At 35.1% G+C, this 17815-nt stretch overlaps 2 protein-coding genes across 4 annotated transcripts; one reads left to right on the top strand and one right to left on the bottom strand.

The window, feature by feature from the left end:
* Nucleotides 1–1373: 1373 nt before the first annotated feature.
* On the top strand, nucleotides 1374–5933 carry LOC103947272 (squamosa promoter-binding-like protein 6). Its single transcript, XM_009358163.3, has 5 exons — nucleotides 1374–1518; nucleotides 2267–2940; nucleotides 3737–3873; nucleotides 4679–5449; nucleotides 5686–5933. The coding sequence occupies exons 2-4, from the start codon at nucleotides 2318–2320 to the stop codon at nucleotides 5443–5445; spliced, it is 1527 nt and encodes a 508-aa protein (XP_009356438.2). The 5' UTR covers nucleotides 1374–1518; nucleotides 2267–2317; the 3' UTR covers nucleotides 5446–5449; nucleotides 5686–5933.
* Nucleotides 5934–10510: 4577 nt separating this feature from the next.
* Nucleotides 10511–12932, bottom strand: LOC125467979 (protein CRABS CLAW-like). Of its 3 annotated transcripts, none has more exons than XM_048585306.1 (7): nucleotides 12684–12932; nucleotides 12249–12386; nucleotides 11788–11917; nucleotides 11600–11648; nucleotides 11187–11262; nucleotides 10995–11061; nucleotides 10511–10853 (listed from the first exon to the last, which is right to left on the bottom strand). In XM_048585306.1, exons 1-6 carry the CDS (start codon nucleotides 12777–12779, stop codon nucleotides 11002–11004), a joined length of 549 nt encoding a protein of 182 aa, XP_048441263.1. In that variant the 5' UTR covers nucleotides 12780–12932; the 3' UTR covers nucleotides 10511–10853; nucleotides 10995–11001. The 3 variants fall into 3 exon arrangements, with proteins under 3 accessions (XP_048441263.1, XP_048441265.1, XP_048441264.1); XM_048585308.1 differs by having other exon boundaries at nucleotides 11788–11887; nucleotides 12684–12913; XM_048585307.1 differs by having other exon boundaries at nucleotides 11788–11890; nucleotides 12684–12904.
* Nucleotides 12933–17815: the final 4883 nt, after the last annotated feature.

Genomic DNA, 17815 nt, shown 5'->3' with positions numbered 1-17815 from the left:
CGTTCGTACCAATGAGTACTACGAGGATATGCTAAAAGAATAAGTCCCACATCTCTCAAGTCAATGGTCAACAGAAGTCAAAGTCCGTGCCTCTAGGGCAATTTCGTAAACTCACGCTTTTAAAATAAATTAAAAATGTAAAATTTGGAACGGGTTGTCACAAAAAAAGCTGTAAACGTGAAGTAGAAAAAATGAGCTTATTCTCACAGCACAGTAGAATCTTTTTTTTTTTTTTTTTTTTTTTTCTTTCAAAGCACAACAATACCAAATCAGCACAAAGTACAATTTGATGAAAACGCAAGTCAAATTCAAACCCTGTAGAGGACTAAGGATGGGCAATGGTTATGGCGAACAAGTAACCGCAGTTATTTACCTATTACCGTTTATGCTCATACCTGCATAACCGTTTATAAACGGTTAACCATACCCATAATCGCATACCCATTTAACCGTAACTGTTTAATACCCGTTTACCCATTTACCCATTTTAACCAGTTTATCTTTTTTTTTTTTTTTTTTGAACGATTACCCCTTTTTCACCCGTCATGTTTTTTAACAACTTGAAAATTAAAAAAAAAAATTGTCATATTTTTTTTTTTTTTGACAATTAAACACCGTTATAGGTACATTCATCATACATTTCCGTATTTTAATTTTTTAAGTCCTTATACCATTCCAATAATTGAAATTACAGTTTACAGACGATATTTTTAATTGTTACCAATGAAGCTAATATAATATTTGCAAACTATTATTGGGTTACGAAAATTGTTTCGAAGACAAGTCAGTCAATTTCATGGTTATCAGTAAGGAATTTAAATTAATTTGGCAAATTCCTTGTGGATGAGAATCATCATTCCTGTAGCAGTGTTATTGAGAGAAGGACCGATGAATTCCTTGCTAATTTATTGGGTGCTAAGTATTATTGGACCGAGAACATGGTTTGTGTTAATTTTACATATATAAAATAAATGGGTAAACAGTTACCCGTTTATAACCGCGGTTAATACTCATAATCACCCATTTAAATTTTACGGGTAAATGGTTATACCCGTAATATTTTATTTATCTAAACGGTTACCTATAACTGTAACCGTGAAATTTAAATAAATTGGTATATTTTGCCCATCCTCTAAAGGGACACATAATTAAATGAATTGATTACCTAAATTAACTTTAACCCCAATTGTTTGGAGGGAAAATGAACAAAGGGGAAAGCAAATCCTCCACTTTGTCCCTGTAATAACAAGGAAAAGAGATGGACAAAAATGGAATTTTACATCATTTTAATTTTCAATTCTTAAAAACTAGAAAAGACCTCGAGGCATGCTTTTGGTCAGTCGTTGAGAATTCTGTTGACTCACAATCATAGTGTATCTGCTTCGACCTCACCAAAAACCTGGAAATTATTCTCACTCTCCCTCTCCCTCCCTCCCTCCCTCCCTCTCCCTCTCCCTTTCTCTCTCTCTCTCTCACCACTCGCTCGCTTCGTGCCTTGATTCTTGTTGGTTTCATTTGGTATGCAAAATCCATCCTTTTCAGATGTCTTTTTTTTCCATTTTATATTCTGTTTGGTTCCCGAGAAACTATAGGAAAACGAGCAGAAAATTTTCAACAGCCATTTTGTTTCGCATATATAATTTTTTAGTATCGAAAACCCACAGACGTGAAATGGGTTTTAAGTTGTTTCTTGAAATGGGTATTATGTATTATTTTCTCTGCTTCTTCAAAAATTGAAAAAAAATGTCATCTTTTCACTGCTTCTTCTTACTCGTAGTTTTTTGACACAAAAATTTGAGCTTGGACATTTCATTTTCTTTGGGTGATTTCAAATATGAAAGTCGGTGGAAGATGTAATTCTATAATCTGGGTATATTTTGGTTTGAGTTTTGAGGCTCTGTTTGGTTGCTGAGAAAATCGATGAGAGCGAAAGTGGAATGAAGCATTAAACTTAATTATCTCATAAAAATCAAAATCAAAACTTCCCCGTTTTCTACTTTGTTCCTGCGATTGCTCTGCAGCCAAAAAAAGAAATGATTTTCTTGTTACTACTTAATTAGGGAAGCAGTGGGTTCATCTTCTTGTTTGATGCGTTTGTTTAATTTCATGCAGTATCCTGGCTGTGTTTTTTCTTGGCATCTCTAAATTTTTCATTAATTGATGTTTATTGCTTTGATTGTTGATATTATTTGCCTGCATTTCCTATTCTTGTGATTTATTTAGAAACGGAAATTAATGTAACTTTTGCTTTTGTGAATTGTGGTAGGAATTTAACATTGCTGCAGAATACTGCTTGAATTAGATTCTGTTTCTACCTATGGAGTCCTGGAGTTTTGGTTCAGAAGAGAAAGGGTTTTTGTTTCCGGAAGAAATCGATATACCAACTGATGCATTTTCAAGGAATACTAGAAAAGCATTCCTGGAATTGGATGACAAAACTTGCTTTAATTTTGGCAAGGAATCAGTTGACAGCGTGGGGTTCATGGATTTGGGGTTCCCTGATATTAACCAAGGAGTGGAAATCTTGAATGGTGTGGTTTGTAATGATTCTAGTTATAATTCTGTAGCTTCACCGAGTTGTTTGATTAGTTCAAATTCATCTTTTGGTGAGGGAGAATCCGGGTCGAAGTTTTCAGGCCCTGTGACTGAATGCAGTAGTATGGATTCATCAATGATTGCTTTGAAGCTAGGAAGCTTGGCTGATAGCAGAGGTGGGCAGAATATTCAGCATTCGATTTCTACAGAGAGGTCGAAAAAAGCTGGCAATGGCCCGAGGAGTTTGAACCATCCCGCTCCCACCTGCCAAGTCCATGGGTGTAACATGGATCTTACCTTCTCAAAGGATTACCACAAGAGGCATAGGGTTTGTGATGCTCACTCCAAGACTGCCGTAGTGATTGTTAATGGAATCGAACAGCGGTTTTGCCAGCAGTGCAGCAGGTGGTTTTTTTTTTTCTTCTGAATTCTGCCTATGCATTTACTTTTACTTTGCTTGTCCTTAAATGTTTATAGAATGTTATACTGGCATATGATCATAGGAAGATTAGTGTTAATTCGTTTCCTAATTTTGTATCCGGAATAAACCCGCGAATCCCAGTTCTTATTTCTGAGGTTAAGTGATGACTTCCTATGTTGATCATGATTTATGAGGAGTAAAAACATGTCAGTAAGTATATATGAAATGTGAAATAGAGTTGAGGAAAGTTATTTTGCAGATTCAGAATTTCACCTCATTGTTGGTCCTAGGATTTGGCACATAGTAGGATCTCATACGCATTGTGAGGGATCGATTCCCAGACACTCCATTTGATGGTTGAAAATCGTAAGAAAAATATAATTCTTTCTCCACAAACAGAAGAGGAAATTTGTATCTTTTTTATTCAACTTCAGCTTCAGCCTCGACCTTTATACGACATTTATGAGATTCCATGCTTTTTTTTTTTTCTTTTTCAAATGCGTTAGTGATACTCAAATAAATCCTAGGACTTTGATTGGACAGTGATATGATCTTCTCCCAGTCCAAATAGGAAGCTCTCGCTAACCTCTACACGTCTAAGATTCCGTGTGATATGAACTAAATGAGTTTTTTTGAGCTTCAGAAAATTCTAGTTTTATTTGCTCCAGTGTAGGTTTTCAACTTTGACATGGTTTTAATTGACATGTGATTTTGAATATCAAAGTGCTTAATTGTTACAAGTGGTTTGAAGTATGAACAAGGGCATTTTTCTGTGATTAGGTTTCATCTTCTTGCTGAATTTGATGATGTGAAGCGCAGTTGTCGTAGGCGCCTAGCTGGCCACAACCTTCGCCGAAGGAAGCCTCTACTAGATACCCTCGATTGTAAACCGCATAAGTTGATACGGACATGTCAAGGTATGAACATCCCGTATATTCAATCTGCTTGTGACACGCCTCGCACTAACCGAGCTGAATTTATTATTTTCTTCTAAAATGTACTCTCTGTTCTTCTTTAAATCTGCCGCAATGCTTACCAAGCCAGAACTTTGACGGATTTTTCACCGATGGAACTTTCAGTAAGAAGGAAAAAGAAATCGAAAATGATCCATGTTACTTTTGTCACAAGAGGACTAAACAGCCTTAGCATTTTCGTAAGATCGCAAGATTCTAGAACCATGTTTGATGCATATAGTTTCATAAAAATGGTAATGGAATAACCTTGCTGTCTGAGCATGTCTGTGGTTGGAATTTAGAGATAAGAGAAGATAACTTTTATGCTATTCTTTTCTCCCACTACATGTCTTTACCTATAATATGCTATTTTGAAAGAAAAAAACCTTTTGAGCTATCAAGGTTAAAAGGGTGTGGCCACATCAGCCACCCACAGAGATTCTTTCAATTCTCTCCATCCACAGATTTTTGTAAAGTTAGTTTTGGAGCTTCTAAAAGGAATACTCAGCACAAATCGGCATTAAGGATTAAAGCGTGTGCAAACAGTATCATTCTCAAAACATTCGATAAGAACATAATAAAAAGGCACTTGTTATGCAGATGAATATATATCTTCTGTCTAGGAATCCACATTCATACAGGAATCGTTTATAAAAGTATCTATCTTAAAACACTCAAGAAGTAATATGTGATCTTTTGAACTAATTGCATGATAGGATGACTTCATGAACTATGTTTTTTATGGTTGGCTTTTATATGGTATTTGCAGGAAACGGGTATATGGGAAGCTCCTTTCCGAAGGGAACACCCTCTGTTTTTTCGGATAAACTTCCAGATGGCTGCATTCTGTATCCAGAATATGAGCAAACTAACCAATATGGAAATGTCAAATCTGAAGACGGGTCAACCTATGGTCAGTCTGTAACACCTATACCAAACAGGCAGTTTATCCCAAAATCATTCCACCATCTGCCTGGCCTTGGAAAACAGTTTGCTCCAGGAATTCCCTCGTCAGGAAATGAATACTCTGTCTTTGATACAGCATCAAATACTCAGAAAGCATTTGGGGCTTCAAACTCCAGCTGTGCTCTCTCTCTTCTGTCAGCTCAACCGCATAACTTATCAAGCCATTCAGCCGGAGTTCAAGTGCCTAACCCCCTGATCAATCAAAGAGCCCATCACTGTTTTGGTCAACTTAATGAAAACACTTCGAGGGTAAACTCCATGGAAAATTGTGGACGAAACAGGACCTACCCGTTTAGTAAGAAATCTATGGGAGCCAACCACATGGAATCAGCAAACATTTCTGATTCTAGTCATGCTGCTGACTTCCAACTTCACACAGACAGGGCTTATCATGTGTCAGATTGCTTGAGTGCCAAGTATTGTGTTTCTCCTGAATGCGGAACAACTTTTGATTTGCTTCAATTGTCATCACACCTTCAGAGAGTGGAGCATGAGAGGAACTTTCTCCAAGTAAAGCAGGAAAATGGAAAATTCTACTGTTTCCCGACAGGCATGCAAGCAACAATGTGATTATGTAAGTGTTTCCACTAATTAAAATCTCTGCCCTTGTTTCTTTTATCACACCTTGTCAAGCATTCCCAGCTTGAAAAGGTCATCCGAAATCGAGCAGCAGCATAATAGAGATAAATGTTGTATGCATTAGGGATGAAATAAGAACCATGAAATTGCTGGCTACATCTCCACGTTTATGTAACTTTATGCAGGATATTCGTGCGGATTCGATTAAAAACGGTGTTAACGAATGTGCAGGTTGCTGGAGGCAGTTTGGATCTTCAGCATCAGAATTCCAACATTTCCACAGAGAGGCTGGTAGAAACTTTAGATACCCATTGGTAGCAAGACTCTGTTCCGAAAGGAAAATATAGCTATCTAGTTTTGATGTGGTAAAAGGCTAAAAGCTATGTAAGCTGGATTTTTGTAAGTTGCTATAGATGCCTTTATGTTAATTATCTGCAAACTTTTACGGTAATCGAGTGATTTAAGATATTATTACACTATCATTGGTCCAATTTACTGTGATGGTGTTCAAATTGCACCTGCTCTCTCTCTTTGGGCATATGGATAACTGTGGTTGATTTTGTGGAAGATATCATGCCTGATCATCGAGAAATTCTAAGCGGCAACTGGGATATAATCCCACACTAATATCACTCTGATCACGAAACATATACTTAAAAAGTGCACTATCCGTCGAATAGAGATTGCCAACTGATAAATTAGTGACATGAGTGAATCTCAAGTTAATTAGCTACATTTTTTTATATAAAAGAAGGAACCAGCTGATAGCGGGGTCATGGCAGTCCAACCTTTCACGGGTCGGAAAGACTAACATAGGCATTTCAGCTTCTTCTTGAGCACCATCTTGTGATTCACAAGTATAGAAAATTGAACCCATAATCAATCGTGTAAAAACTTGAAATTTGCCCCAATCATTGAACCATCCCGTGGTAGATAATTAATTAGCTTCCTTATCGACGGTATCTTTGTTTAATAGTTAATTATCATACAGTTGTGCTGCAGCATGATGTCCACTGTAGTTTTATACATTATCCCAAAACCCTAGAATTTGTGATCACTTAACTTTAAATCATTTCCAATTAAAGCAAAAAGAGTGGAGTGGCCAAGGCTCTTATCCACCTTTCGAAGTTGAAAGCCACCAACCATTAGTGCTCACTATTCACTAATCACTCCTTTTAATTAATTATATTTATGCATTAATCTATGAGATTTGGAATGCAATCATTTGACACATGACTAGGATCCTGCTTATTTTATATAGCACAAAAATACTCAGGAGACTCTCAAAGTAAGACTTTCTATAAATTTTCTATCACCTTATAGTTTAACATCAATTCTTATGCCAATATTATAAAATATTGTGTCAAAAAACATGAGGTGACAGAGAAACATGAAGAGTACCACTTTTTGAGAGAATCTACTTAACATTTCTCTTATGTAGCAATATGTGTGTGTGTGTAAAATTTATACATACAACTCGGACATAAAGTATGAAGGGCTTCGTCTTTGCATTTGACATGATTAAATCAATAATGTTTAGATTAAGGAGGAAGATTAGTGTGCATGTTCGTGTGCATGTGTGAAAAGTACTTAAAACCAATGTCGCGACTCATGTCAAGGTTGTAGCAATCATTTGACATCAGGAATGACGTCGTTTAAGGCCACTTCCACCTTGACGAACGCTTACTGATTAATCGAACCTGGCACTCTGAGCGATGTTTCAAGGTCAAATTTCCAAACTCGTTGATAAAAGTGACTTTGAAACCGAAACCGAAACCTCTATACTCGGAAGGTTTGGGGCTTTTTAGTTAGCATAGCCTCAATGGACCAAGGGCCGAACAGGTTACCGAAAAGAAAGGCCGAGTACAAGAATCCCTGCTTGCTAACCAATCTGTAAATGGTGAGGCCCCTTTGCCAAACGATAAAAAAAAAAAATTTCATAAAAAAAAAATGGTGCTTGTACTCATTAGAAAGTGTTTTTAGCTCTCACAAATCACTTTCAAATAGAAACTTATGGCTTATTTTGGAGTGCTTTTAAAATGATTGAAAGCGCGTTTAGAGAATATTTTTAGGGTGATCCTAGAGAGACTAAATTTTTAGATCATCTTTTATAGATCACATGATGTGATGAGAAATGGCTCGACTCATTTTTAAATCATCAACAAAACAGCCCAATTATCAACCGCCACATTATGTGGTCTACAAAAAATGGTCTGAAAATTTGGTTTTCCTAGCATTTTCCATATTTTGTTTATTCCAAATGTATTTGAAGTGTTTCATGCAAGAACCATTAGTTATTTGCTTCTTGCATGAAGCAGTTCAAGTACTTTTACAAGATTCACTTGTATTTTTACTAAGAATTGCTTCCAAATATTTTTATGAAAAGCGCTTTCACTATTTTAAAATCGCTTCTCAAACGAGCCCTTAGTCTCCCAATATTGCTGAAAAATAGGGTTACGTGCTCAAATTGGATAATAGAATAATCAAAGAAAATAATTCATGGGTCTTGCACATCAAATATCTTTTCTATGATTCGGTATTAGGGTTTCACGAACATTATAGTTTTATTGGCACGTTCTTGGTCCCTAGTTTGGCAATTCAATTTCAAGTTCACATAGATATTATTAGGTTTTTCCAGCCCATGATAAGTTGTCCTAAGTCTATAAGGAATTATAGTCTTAAGAGGATTAAATTGGCTTCCCAGTTAAAGTTGTTTTCCCAATTGGAGTTGTTTACCCAATTGGAGTTAGTTTCTCAATTGGAGTAGGATTTATAATTAGATTCCAATTAGGATTGATAATCCTTATTGAAGAAGACCTTTATTATGTCTAAATAAAGGGGCTATTGTACTAGTTTTGAATTTAAGGTAGCAAAATAATAAATTGTATACCACTAAAGGGATTAGAGCGAGAGAATATTGTAAAGTGTGTGCCAAAAAAAAAAAAAGAGAGAGTGTATTTCTTATTCTTGTTCTTTTAGGTTTTTCGTCAAGTCCTAGTTCTAGAGATTTGACAAGATTATTGGTTATACTCATTATTGATATAGTGAAAGATTGTTGTTGTTGTCCCGTGGACGTAGGCACATATTGCTAAACCACATAAATTCTTGGTGTTATTTATCTTGGTTATTTGTTTTTCGATTTCCGGAGTTTGTTCTATTTTTCCCATTCTTTAATGCGATATTCTCAACAAGTGGTATTAGAGCCAAGTTTGGCTGATATCCGTTTAGAATGGAGGATGCAATTATGATGAAACTCCCCCGCTTCAACTGGGTTACATGGAAATCAAGAATGGAGGACATGCTTTATTGTAAAGATCTCCATGAGCCGATTGAAGTTATTAATAGCAAGCCAGCAAATATGTCTGATGCTAATTGGACCAAGATGAATCGTAAAACTATTGGTACGATTAGACAATGGGTGGTTGAGAGCCTCTATCGCCATGTGTCTAAAGAAACTGATGCGCAAGCTCTTTGAAAGAAGTTAGAATCCCTCTTTGAGAAGAAAACCGCTGCCAAGAAAGCATTCCTTATCAAAGAGCTTGTCAACATGAAGTATGCGGAAGATGTTAGTGTAACTAAGCACTTGAACAACTTTCAGAACGTGATCAGGTAGCCACTATGGGTTTGAATATTGAAGAAGAGCTACTAGCACTATTATTGCTAGGATTTTTGCCAGATAGTTGGGAAACCTTCGTCCTAATTGTAAGCAATTCGGCTTCTAATGACGTACTGTCTATGAATGCTGTTAAGGATATCATGTTTAATGAAGAAACAAGGAGAAAAGTTTCAAGTGCAAGCGCTAGACACCTCTTTGTGACAAAGAAAAGAGGCAAAAATTATGGTGAGATGAGATTCAATGGTGGCTGCCACTATTGTGGGAAAAGGGTCACATGAAGAAGCATTGTCGTAAATGGAAAAAGGAACAAAATGATGGGAACAATATTGTAGGTGTTGTGACTTGCGATGAAGAGCTTCTTTAATGCAGATGATTGATGGTTTCTTGCAAAGAAGTCTATATTTGCCTTTGCCAATGAAAATGAGTAGTTCGATAAGGGGGAGTCTGGTCATGAAAACTTTGATCAATGGGAGTTTGGTCAAGAGGAGCAATCCTATTATTTATTTATTTTTTGTATACCTTCCTCATGGTCTGGAGGGGAAGATTGTTAGGTTTTTCCAACCCATGATAAGTTGTCCTAAGTTTATGAGGAATTTTAGTCTTAGAGGATTAAATTGTTTTCCCAATTAGAATTGTTTTCCCAATTGGAGTTGTTTACCCAATTGGAGTTAGTTTCTCAATTGCAGTAGGATTTATAACTAGATTCCAATTATGATTAATAATCATTATTGAAGAAGACCTTTATTATGTCTATATAAAGGGGTTATTGTACTAGTTTTGAATTTAAGGGAGCAAAACAATAAATTGTATACCACTCAAGGGATTAGAGTGAGAGATTATTATAAAGTGCGTGCGAGAGAAAAGAAAAGAGATAGTGTATTTCTTGTTCTTGTTCTTTCAGGTTTTTCGTCAAGTCTTAGTTCTAGAGATTTGGTAAGGTTATTGGTTGTACTCATTATTGATATAGTGAAAGATTGTTGTTGCTGTCCTGTGGATGTAGGCACATATTGCCAAACCACTGTAAATTCTTGGTGTTATTTATCTTGGTTATTTGTTTTTTGATTTCTGAAGTTCGTTATATTTTTCCCATTTTTAAACGTGATATTTTCAACAGATATTAGTGTTTAAGATAAGTACTCTCGAAACATAAAAAAATCGTAACTAGAGATTTGGAAAAGGAAACTAGTCACTTGTCTCTTAAGAATGTGTCTTGAAACCATCGCAACTTACCAGACAAACCCCTCGGCGAAAGCAAGGAGCACAACAATATGCACAAAAAATTCAATAAAATTAGCTCAGATGTATCCTTTCTTTCAAGTTTGTCTCTATGCAAAGGTTATTAAGCCACCTATGTTATGGTTATGTAAGGTTTAGTAGTGATTGACTCTTCTAGCAATCGTATTGATAGCGCAAGGCTTCGGATGGACAAGATTCATGAAGTTAGGGTTCAACCAGAAACTATATTAACAAGAGAATTTAAGTTCATTAACCAAATTAGAATACTGATCAGTCATTCTAATTTAATACAAATTACCAAACACTAACAAAAACTACTCTTAGTACGGAAGTTAAGTTCATTATCGAAGAAACAAAAAGTACGGAGAGTCAAAGTTCTAAACACGAATTAAACGAGTACTTAATCAATTACATGCACGCTGAATTGCTAATGAATGATGAAGTAGTTGCTAGGAAGCAGCTGCGGATGATTAATTAAGATCTCCATGTAGTCATGGCGTTTTAGGGTTTTGGCAGCACGTAGCTAGGATGTTCTTGCCTGCAAAATCTGAGCCCTTGAAAGCATCAATCAGAGAGGAAAATTGAACCCAACTTTCTTCATGCCACGAAAAATAGAAAATGAAAGAAAAAATAGTGATTGAGAAACAATGTCAATATATAAATAGATAAACAAGATATTGTCTCTTACGTTGTTGTTAATAGCTCCCAGAACCTGATCCTGCAGCTGAAGATTGACCGGGAATGTACCTAGCCCACTACAATACAATATAAATATATTGATACAGCTAGTTAGAATATCTTTCAAATTATAAACGACTTCTGGGCAAAAATCTATGTGTGTGTACCTGAAACCCCATACAGCAGGAAAAAGGAAACTTACATTTTTTGCTGCAGCACTAAAAGCTTCACGATGTGGAATCTCTGGGTTTGCTGCTTTGATTCGCTGGATCTCATCTCTATCAAAAAACAACGATGCATTTGGATATGTATGATATCGATATATATACATAATTTATGTAACTAAGTACTTTAGTTAGGGCTTGGTTGAAGCACCTAATCATATTTCTTAGAGTTTTCGATTATGGTGACATGATGTTTAATTGATTCAAACTATATTTCACTTCATGCTTCTTTGATTCATGAATAAAGCCTCCCTCGTACCATCGAGGTTACTCAAAAATATATAAAATACATACAGTGATGTCAATGTCAAAGAACAACTTAAAAGAAAAGTAAATTAACAGTATAAATTAATACTAATTAACTAAGATGGCTAAGCTTGTATCTCCTTACTTCATGAATCGATTGTAGGCAGATGGAAGTCTGTGTTTCTTCTCCGGTGCTGCAAGACAACAAACATATTGACATTTATGATAAAGAAGAGTAACAAGTCCTTTAATTATATTTAAATCTAGCTATCATTAAATAAAGGGATTGACTAAATAAGCCTTATTGAAATGTGGTTGTAAACTTGTACGTACGTTTAACAACAAAGGGTGCTTTGGGGGATGGTGGGTCGCTTGATACCGGTGACGATGATGTGGAGGATTGGTCCTTCTTGAAGTCATTGCAACAGCCCGCCTGCTTCTCATTCCAATATTGATTACTTTCCTTAGTTAGCAACATACACACAAATAGAGATAGGGTTTTCTTAATTAATTTCTTCTGTACACTGCTGGTTTCTTTTACATAGATATATATAGGTGGCTATATATCACTAGGGTTTTCTTATACTGTAGAAAAACCCTAGAGAGATATATCACTAGGAACATATATATATGAAAACTTTTACCAAACGCAGGTTTGACGTTCACAAAGACATGTGATATATGTATACATATAGTACTGATTACATATATGTCGACGGATATGATTACCTTCTTTGTTTTTGTATATCTATGATCGAGAGAAGCTAGTTAGCAGAGTAATTAGTAATATTTACCTGAAGAGTCAAGGAGGTGGGGTGATCAGGAAGGCATTGACCTTGGAGTGGAGGTCTGGTGCTGAGAAAAGAGAGGTTACTGCAATGACCACATTTCACTGTTACTGTGTCCATCAACCGTTTGCATGGAATCCCAACCTACAGAAACATCCAATTAATTAGTTAAAAACAAGTTTCTTTTTCCATCCAAAACTGTATACATGTTTACAAATAAGAAACATAAACTAGCAGATGAGAGAGGAGAGAAAAGTAAATGATGTTAGGGCATGATTCTGAAAGTGATACTTGTTGATGGAGAGAGAATGCGGGTTTTATTTTAAATATAGCTAGTCAACATATATATGAAGGTAGACAGCCTGTATCTGTATATGTGTGTGTGTGTGTATATATATATATATATCATGCATATACATACACACACATATGTTTGATTACCGCAAGAACAGTGTTGCAGAAGTTGCACCGAACATAGCAAAGGTGCTCAGATGGCTGATTAATGAGGTCCATGGTAACTTTCTCTTCCATGTTCATGTTGGAAAGAAAAAGAAAAGGCTAAAGTTTGAAGATGGAGAAGAAGAAGAAGAAGAAGCAGAGGAGGTTTGTAAGATGAAAGTTTGGGGTTTGTGATGAGATGAAGGGCTGACTAGGAGGCACTTATAGATTGGGACAAGTAGCTAGGTTAGCTAGGAGGATAGCGTCAAAAGGAAATCTAACGTTACTAGTCATCATCATCGTACTACTTCTGCACTTAATTGCAATGCAGAGACCTCAGTTGCATGTACGTATACGAACTACAAACTTTGCTAAAAAGACATTGACTCAATATCTCCCCATTTTCTCGAGAAAAGATTCTATTTGTGCTCCTATTTTATTTTACCTTCTTCCCAAATAAATTTGGTTGGAAACAATTAACTAGTTAGCAATTGTTTTTTGGTAATAACTAGTTATAGCAATTAATTTACTTTCTTTTCAAGTTAGAGTTTCTATATGTTTCCTGTTTGTTTTCGAATTAATTAAGTCTTTAATCAGTACACTTCTTGTAACTCAAGAGAATTAAATATGTCAAGATATGGTATTTTTGAGTTATGAAGTTGTCCTAACAAATTATAGTGTTCTTTATTTTCAGTCAATGGAAAAATAATCTGAGTTTCTAATCGCTTTTTTTTTTTTCTTCTTTTTCTCGTTGTTTGATTCTTTGTACAATATAGTGGTAATGTTCAAATCTATGTGAGAGATTTTGGTCTCCCCTTTATTATCTTCATACTTCCCGTTTAAGTTCAATTACCCGTCTTAGACTTAAGATTATTCAAGTTGATTAGGACAATTTGCTACTCTGTATGCATTACTAATTTACTTATATTCAAATCTAGTAGTTTACACAAATTTAAGGAATAAGATTACCCGTCAAAATTAGTATATTTGTCTTCTTCTTTTTTTTTTCTTCCTCAAGTTGTCAACTAATCATCTATTGATTTGATTGATGCCTTAGCCAAAGAAAAGGGGACAATTTCATGCATAGAGACGGACGAAATAACCTAATAAAGATTCTTGAGACTGAATATGAATATAAAATTTTATTATATAAATCATCATGCTGTGAAAAAACATTAGTGCATGATATTAATATTTGAGATTATATGATTATATATCGTCACATTGAATGGAGAGATTTTTCAGGGTACTCGGACACAGATGGTACATTATATGTTATGCAAGTGGAGATTTTTTTTTTCTTTAAGGGTTCCTCCATTTGCATAATGACATAATACTCCATGTCCCGTATGCATTGAAAATCTCTTTATTGAATGGTAGAGATGCAATCTTATAAAGTGAATTATTAATTAAATAATTATACATTCGAAACAAAACGTTTTAATTGAAATTTTTATTCTCTCTCCTATCTCATTAATTCTATCTTAATCTTTCTTCTCCCTTATTTCCTTTCGTCCTCTGCATATCTTAGACTGTCTCTTTCTTCTCCATTTGTGATCCTCTGAAATAAGTACACTAATGCCAGAAATTATTTGCAATGTCCAGCAAATGTGATGACGTTCTTGGCGTTTACCACCAGAAAAGAAAAAAAAAACCTAGAGTACATACAGAAAAAAAGTATATACGGTAAATGTTTTTTTAGAGGATTGCAAAGTTCTCATCTTGCAATTTAAAATTCAAATAGTTGAGGTTTTATTATGTTGACCTATGAATGATGTGCATATATAAATTTGATTGAGTAATTTTGAACGGAATGGGCCAAAGACAAGGATTTTAAGAAAATCCCAATAAGAAAAAAAATTGTATAAGTAAATTTCTCATTGTAGTGTAGATATAAGTTGAAATAGATATTAGTGTTTTGCATGATTTGATTGGTACTTTGTAGTTTGTACAATGTACTTATGCGACTATCAAGATCGATCAGTGGTGGAGTCAGAGTTTTTAAATAATGAGATCATGATTTCGACTGAAAAAAAAAAAAAAAAAAAAAACTTCATTGGACCATTTCATTTAGCATATGGCAAGAACATGTCTATTCTTGCCAATATTTGTTTAAGACTTATGCCACCAATGTTAACAATTACTATGATATGTAGAGATTTGTCAACGGTGGATCACATACTGGCTCCACCACTTATCAAGATTAGCAAAAAAAGGAAGGAGAAATAAATAATGAGATAGCAGGGAAGAGAATGGAGAGAAAAAAGATGGAAAAAGATGCATAGGACGATAGAACTGGAGAAGAGATAGTGGAATGAGAAATTAATAATGGAGGTTAGGATTAATGAAACACAGTTCATATGTTGAGAGAAAATAAAATTTTAATTAAGAATTTTCTTTTCAATAAATAATTATTTAAATTATAAAAATAAGTAATATTAATCTGATTACATCTCAACTATTAAAGTATATAGATTTAATCACCCCCATGTCTATTATATATACTATTTACCCTGCAGTATCCCACAATAGAGGACATGTCCCATCCAAAAGATTGTTACACAACAAGACCACCAGAGAAACAATTTGGAAAATAACATTTAGCCATTTTTTGTGTTATACCCTATTGCCTATTGACATCTATAGGAACCTAGGACAATTCACAAAATGCAAAATATTGTCGGGAAATTTTATTTTTCAATTTGAACAATGCTTGGCTACTCAACGATAAGTAAGAACTCTACTTAAAACTCTTCGTGTTTGAATTACAAATGTTTGTGCTTTTGATCAAAACCGTTCATATTACAAATCACTTTGTAAATATCATTTCTGCAAAAAAATGAATTAAAACTAAAGTCGTTTAGTCAATCTATTGTAACAAATACATAGATAGTTCATAATGGTTTTGACAATTTTGTTCATCTGCTTTATATAATTTGAGGACTAAACGACCTTAGTTTTAATTGATTTTTTTGCAGAAGCGCTCTTTATAAAATGATTTATAATATGATCATAAATACGAAGTTATATAGATCGTCAACGAATGTTTTGAGTAGAAACTCCTACTTATTTTTTGAGTAACCAAGTATTATTCTTTCAGTTTAGGGTACAACTTTGTAGGGATTCAAATTAAATTGGACATTTTTCAACAAACATAAGAAAGTATCTCAAGAGCGACAGCTATTTTTTTTCGATAAGAGAGAGATAGCTAGTTGATGAACATTAGACATAATATACATCTAAGACCAACTATTATCCGCATTGTCACATAGAATTAATATCTCCACTGTCCCAGAATCTCATGAGTTCCACATCATGTAAGAGATTAGATAAATTGAGAAAATAGTTTCGTTTATATTGTAACAAGTAAGATGCTAATGTGAACACATATAACAGATTGTATGGTAAATAAATTTGGCGAGTATTGTTCATGCATCCATAAACCCTAATCATGCAATGCGACGACAACCTATCTAGCCTGTAGTAAATATGAACTGGAATTTGGAGCCAACCAGTAACCAGGCGGCTAGAAATTTAATGAGTTGAATGAATGAAAAGTTAGAACTGAATGAAGGTGAATGAATCAATGAAAAAAATCAAAGAAAAAATTGAAAAGGTAAACATAGCATAGCTATAGTAGTACTCCAGTAGTGAAGAGAAGAGGTCCTGTCATCCCTTCCTTCTTTTGTGGGTGCAATGCCAAAGTTGGAAACCTGAAAGAGACCAGTGCTGAAATCACATGTCACTTTCCTCACTCACCAGTCCACAGTGTGAATATTGAATTTAGGAGATAGCAAAAGGCAAATCGCTTGCCAGGACATGGGTTGTTTATAATTATATCTGCGTCTTTTTTATGTGATGGGACGATTCCCTCGGTTTCCCAAACAGGAAATAAAGCCATTTTTACACTTGAATCTCCAGCTTTCTTTGCTCGTGTATAAAACTATTTTCCCAAGGTCTCCTTTTCCTTTCAATTTTCTGCATGCCTGCATTTTCTACTTAATTTAGTCCTTTCCATGGGAGTAAATTGCATGCCTGCCTCTGCAGGCTGCAGCCCTCTCTCTCTTGTGCGTCTTTCTGCTTCTCCATGATAGCCCTTTGTATGTGGATTGGACGCCGCACGAGATTCCCATGTCATCTTTGAACCTTACCAAATTTCCACCACTTACCAGACCATACCCTTCTGGCTTCTGGTTGAGAGATTCTTTATTTCGTGTAACAAAGATTTAGTTATGTTATAGTTATAGTCTAATAAGTACTTGGTGTGTGTTCAAAAAGTAAATTACTTGTAGTAAATTGGTGACAAATATGACATGAAACGAGAATCTCTTATTCAAGTCGTCATAACTCATGAGTATGATCGATCTTGTTCCAATCCAACTTGTGGTTCCCTTCCTTAACATATTTGGACACAATCATTGGATGCATGGCCACCTCCAAATTCTATCTCTATCGGGAAATTCAGATTAGACCCATCTCAGCACCATATCTTTCTAGGCTCCAGCTACCTATATGTGGTTGTCTTCATGTGTACACTTCCCTAACCTTTAGGGCGCCTTCTCTCTCATTCTAGTTGTTACGTTGATTCATTTAATAATACGCACTTATATTTATTAGTCCATTCTCTGACACTTTAAAAGTTTTTGTTAGGGTTTTGATTAACCGATCGATACTTGTATCAGAGTTGTAGCTACAGGATTACCCATGCTAGGGTTTCCGATCTTCGACCAAGAAAAAAACTAGGGTTTGTCCAATCCGCGTGCCCGTGTCTTTTGCCTACAGGGTACACAGTTGGTTTTGGAGTTTTATATGATTGACAAGTTTGCATGTTAATTATCAAACACGTTGAAGACTTATCAACACGCAAATGCCTTATCCACCCAAACTTCATATCTTCTAACTTAAAGCTTTTCCGGTGTTCAAGTTCTGCCGGCACCCTTCATCGCTCTTGGTTGTATCACAAAATCAATCATATCAATATTGTTCCCATCCGGGCTTAATGAGATTTTTAGGATTTTTGAATTGATTGATTTGGAATGAATTTTTGCAAAATACAAATTATAAATTGACAATTATAAGTTACAGTATGATCAATTTTTGGAAGCTTCTATTTTAAGACCTCTATCGTGGTAATT

Source organism: the organism of the source record quoted next, unplaced genomic scaffold, assembly GCF_019419815.1.
Source record: "Pyrus x bretschneideri cultivar Hongxiangsu unplaced genomic scaffold, Pyrus_bretschneideri_v1 Contig22, whole genome shotgun sequence".
Taxonomy (NCBI): domain Eukaryota; kingdom Viridiplantae; phylum Streptophyta; class Magnoliopsida; order Rosales; family Rosaceae; genus Pyrus; species Pyrus x bretschneideri.
This window is presented reverse-complemented; position numbering and strand designations above follow the sequence as displayed.

Coding starts and splice junctions, on each gene's coding strand:
- LOC103947272 (XM_009358163.3), top strand. CDS start 2,318: ATGGAGTCCTGGAGTTTTGGTTCAGAAGAGAAAGGGTTTTTGTTTCCG. Junction 2,941..3,736: donor TTTTGCCAGCAGTGCAGCAG/GTGGTTTTTTTT, acceptor TTCTGTGATTAG/GTTTCATCTTCTTGCTGAAT. Junction 3,874..4,678: donor GTTGATACGGACATGTCAAG/GTATGAACATCC, acceptor TGGTATTTGCAG/GAAACGGGTATATGGGAAGC.
- LOC125467979 (XM_048585306.1), bottom strand. CDS start 12,779: ATGAACATGGAAGAGAAAGTTACCATGGACCTCATTAATCAGCCATCT. Junction 11,649..11,787: donor AGCACCCTTTGTTGTTAAAC/GTACGTACAAGT, acceptor GTTGTCTTGCAG/CACCGGAGAAGAAACACAGA. Junction 11,062..11,186: donor TTAGTGCTGCAGCAAAAAAT/GTAAGTTTCCTT, acceptor ATTGTATTGTAG/TGGGCTAGGTACATTCCCGG.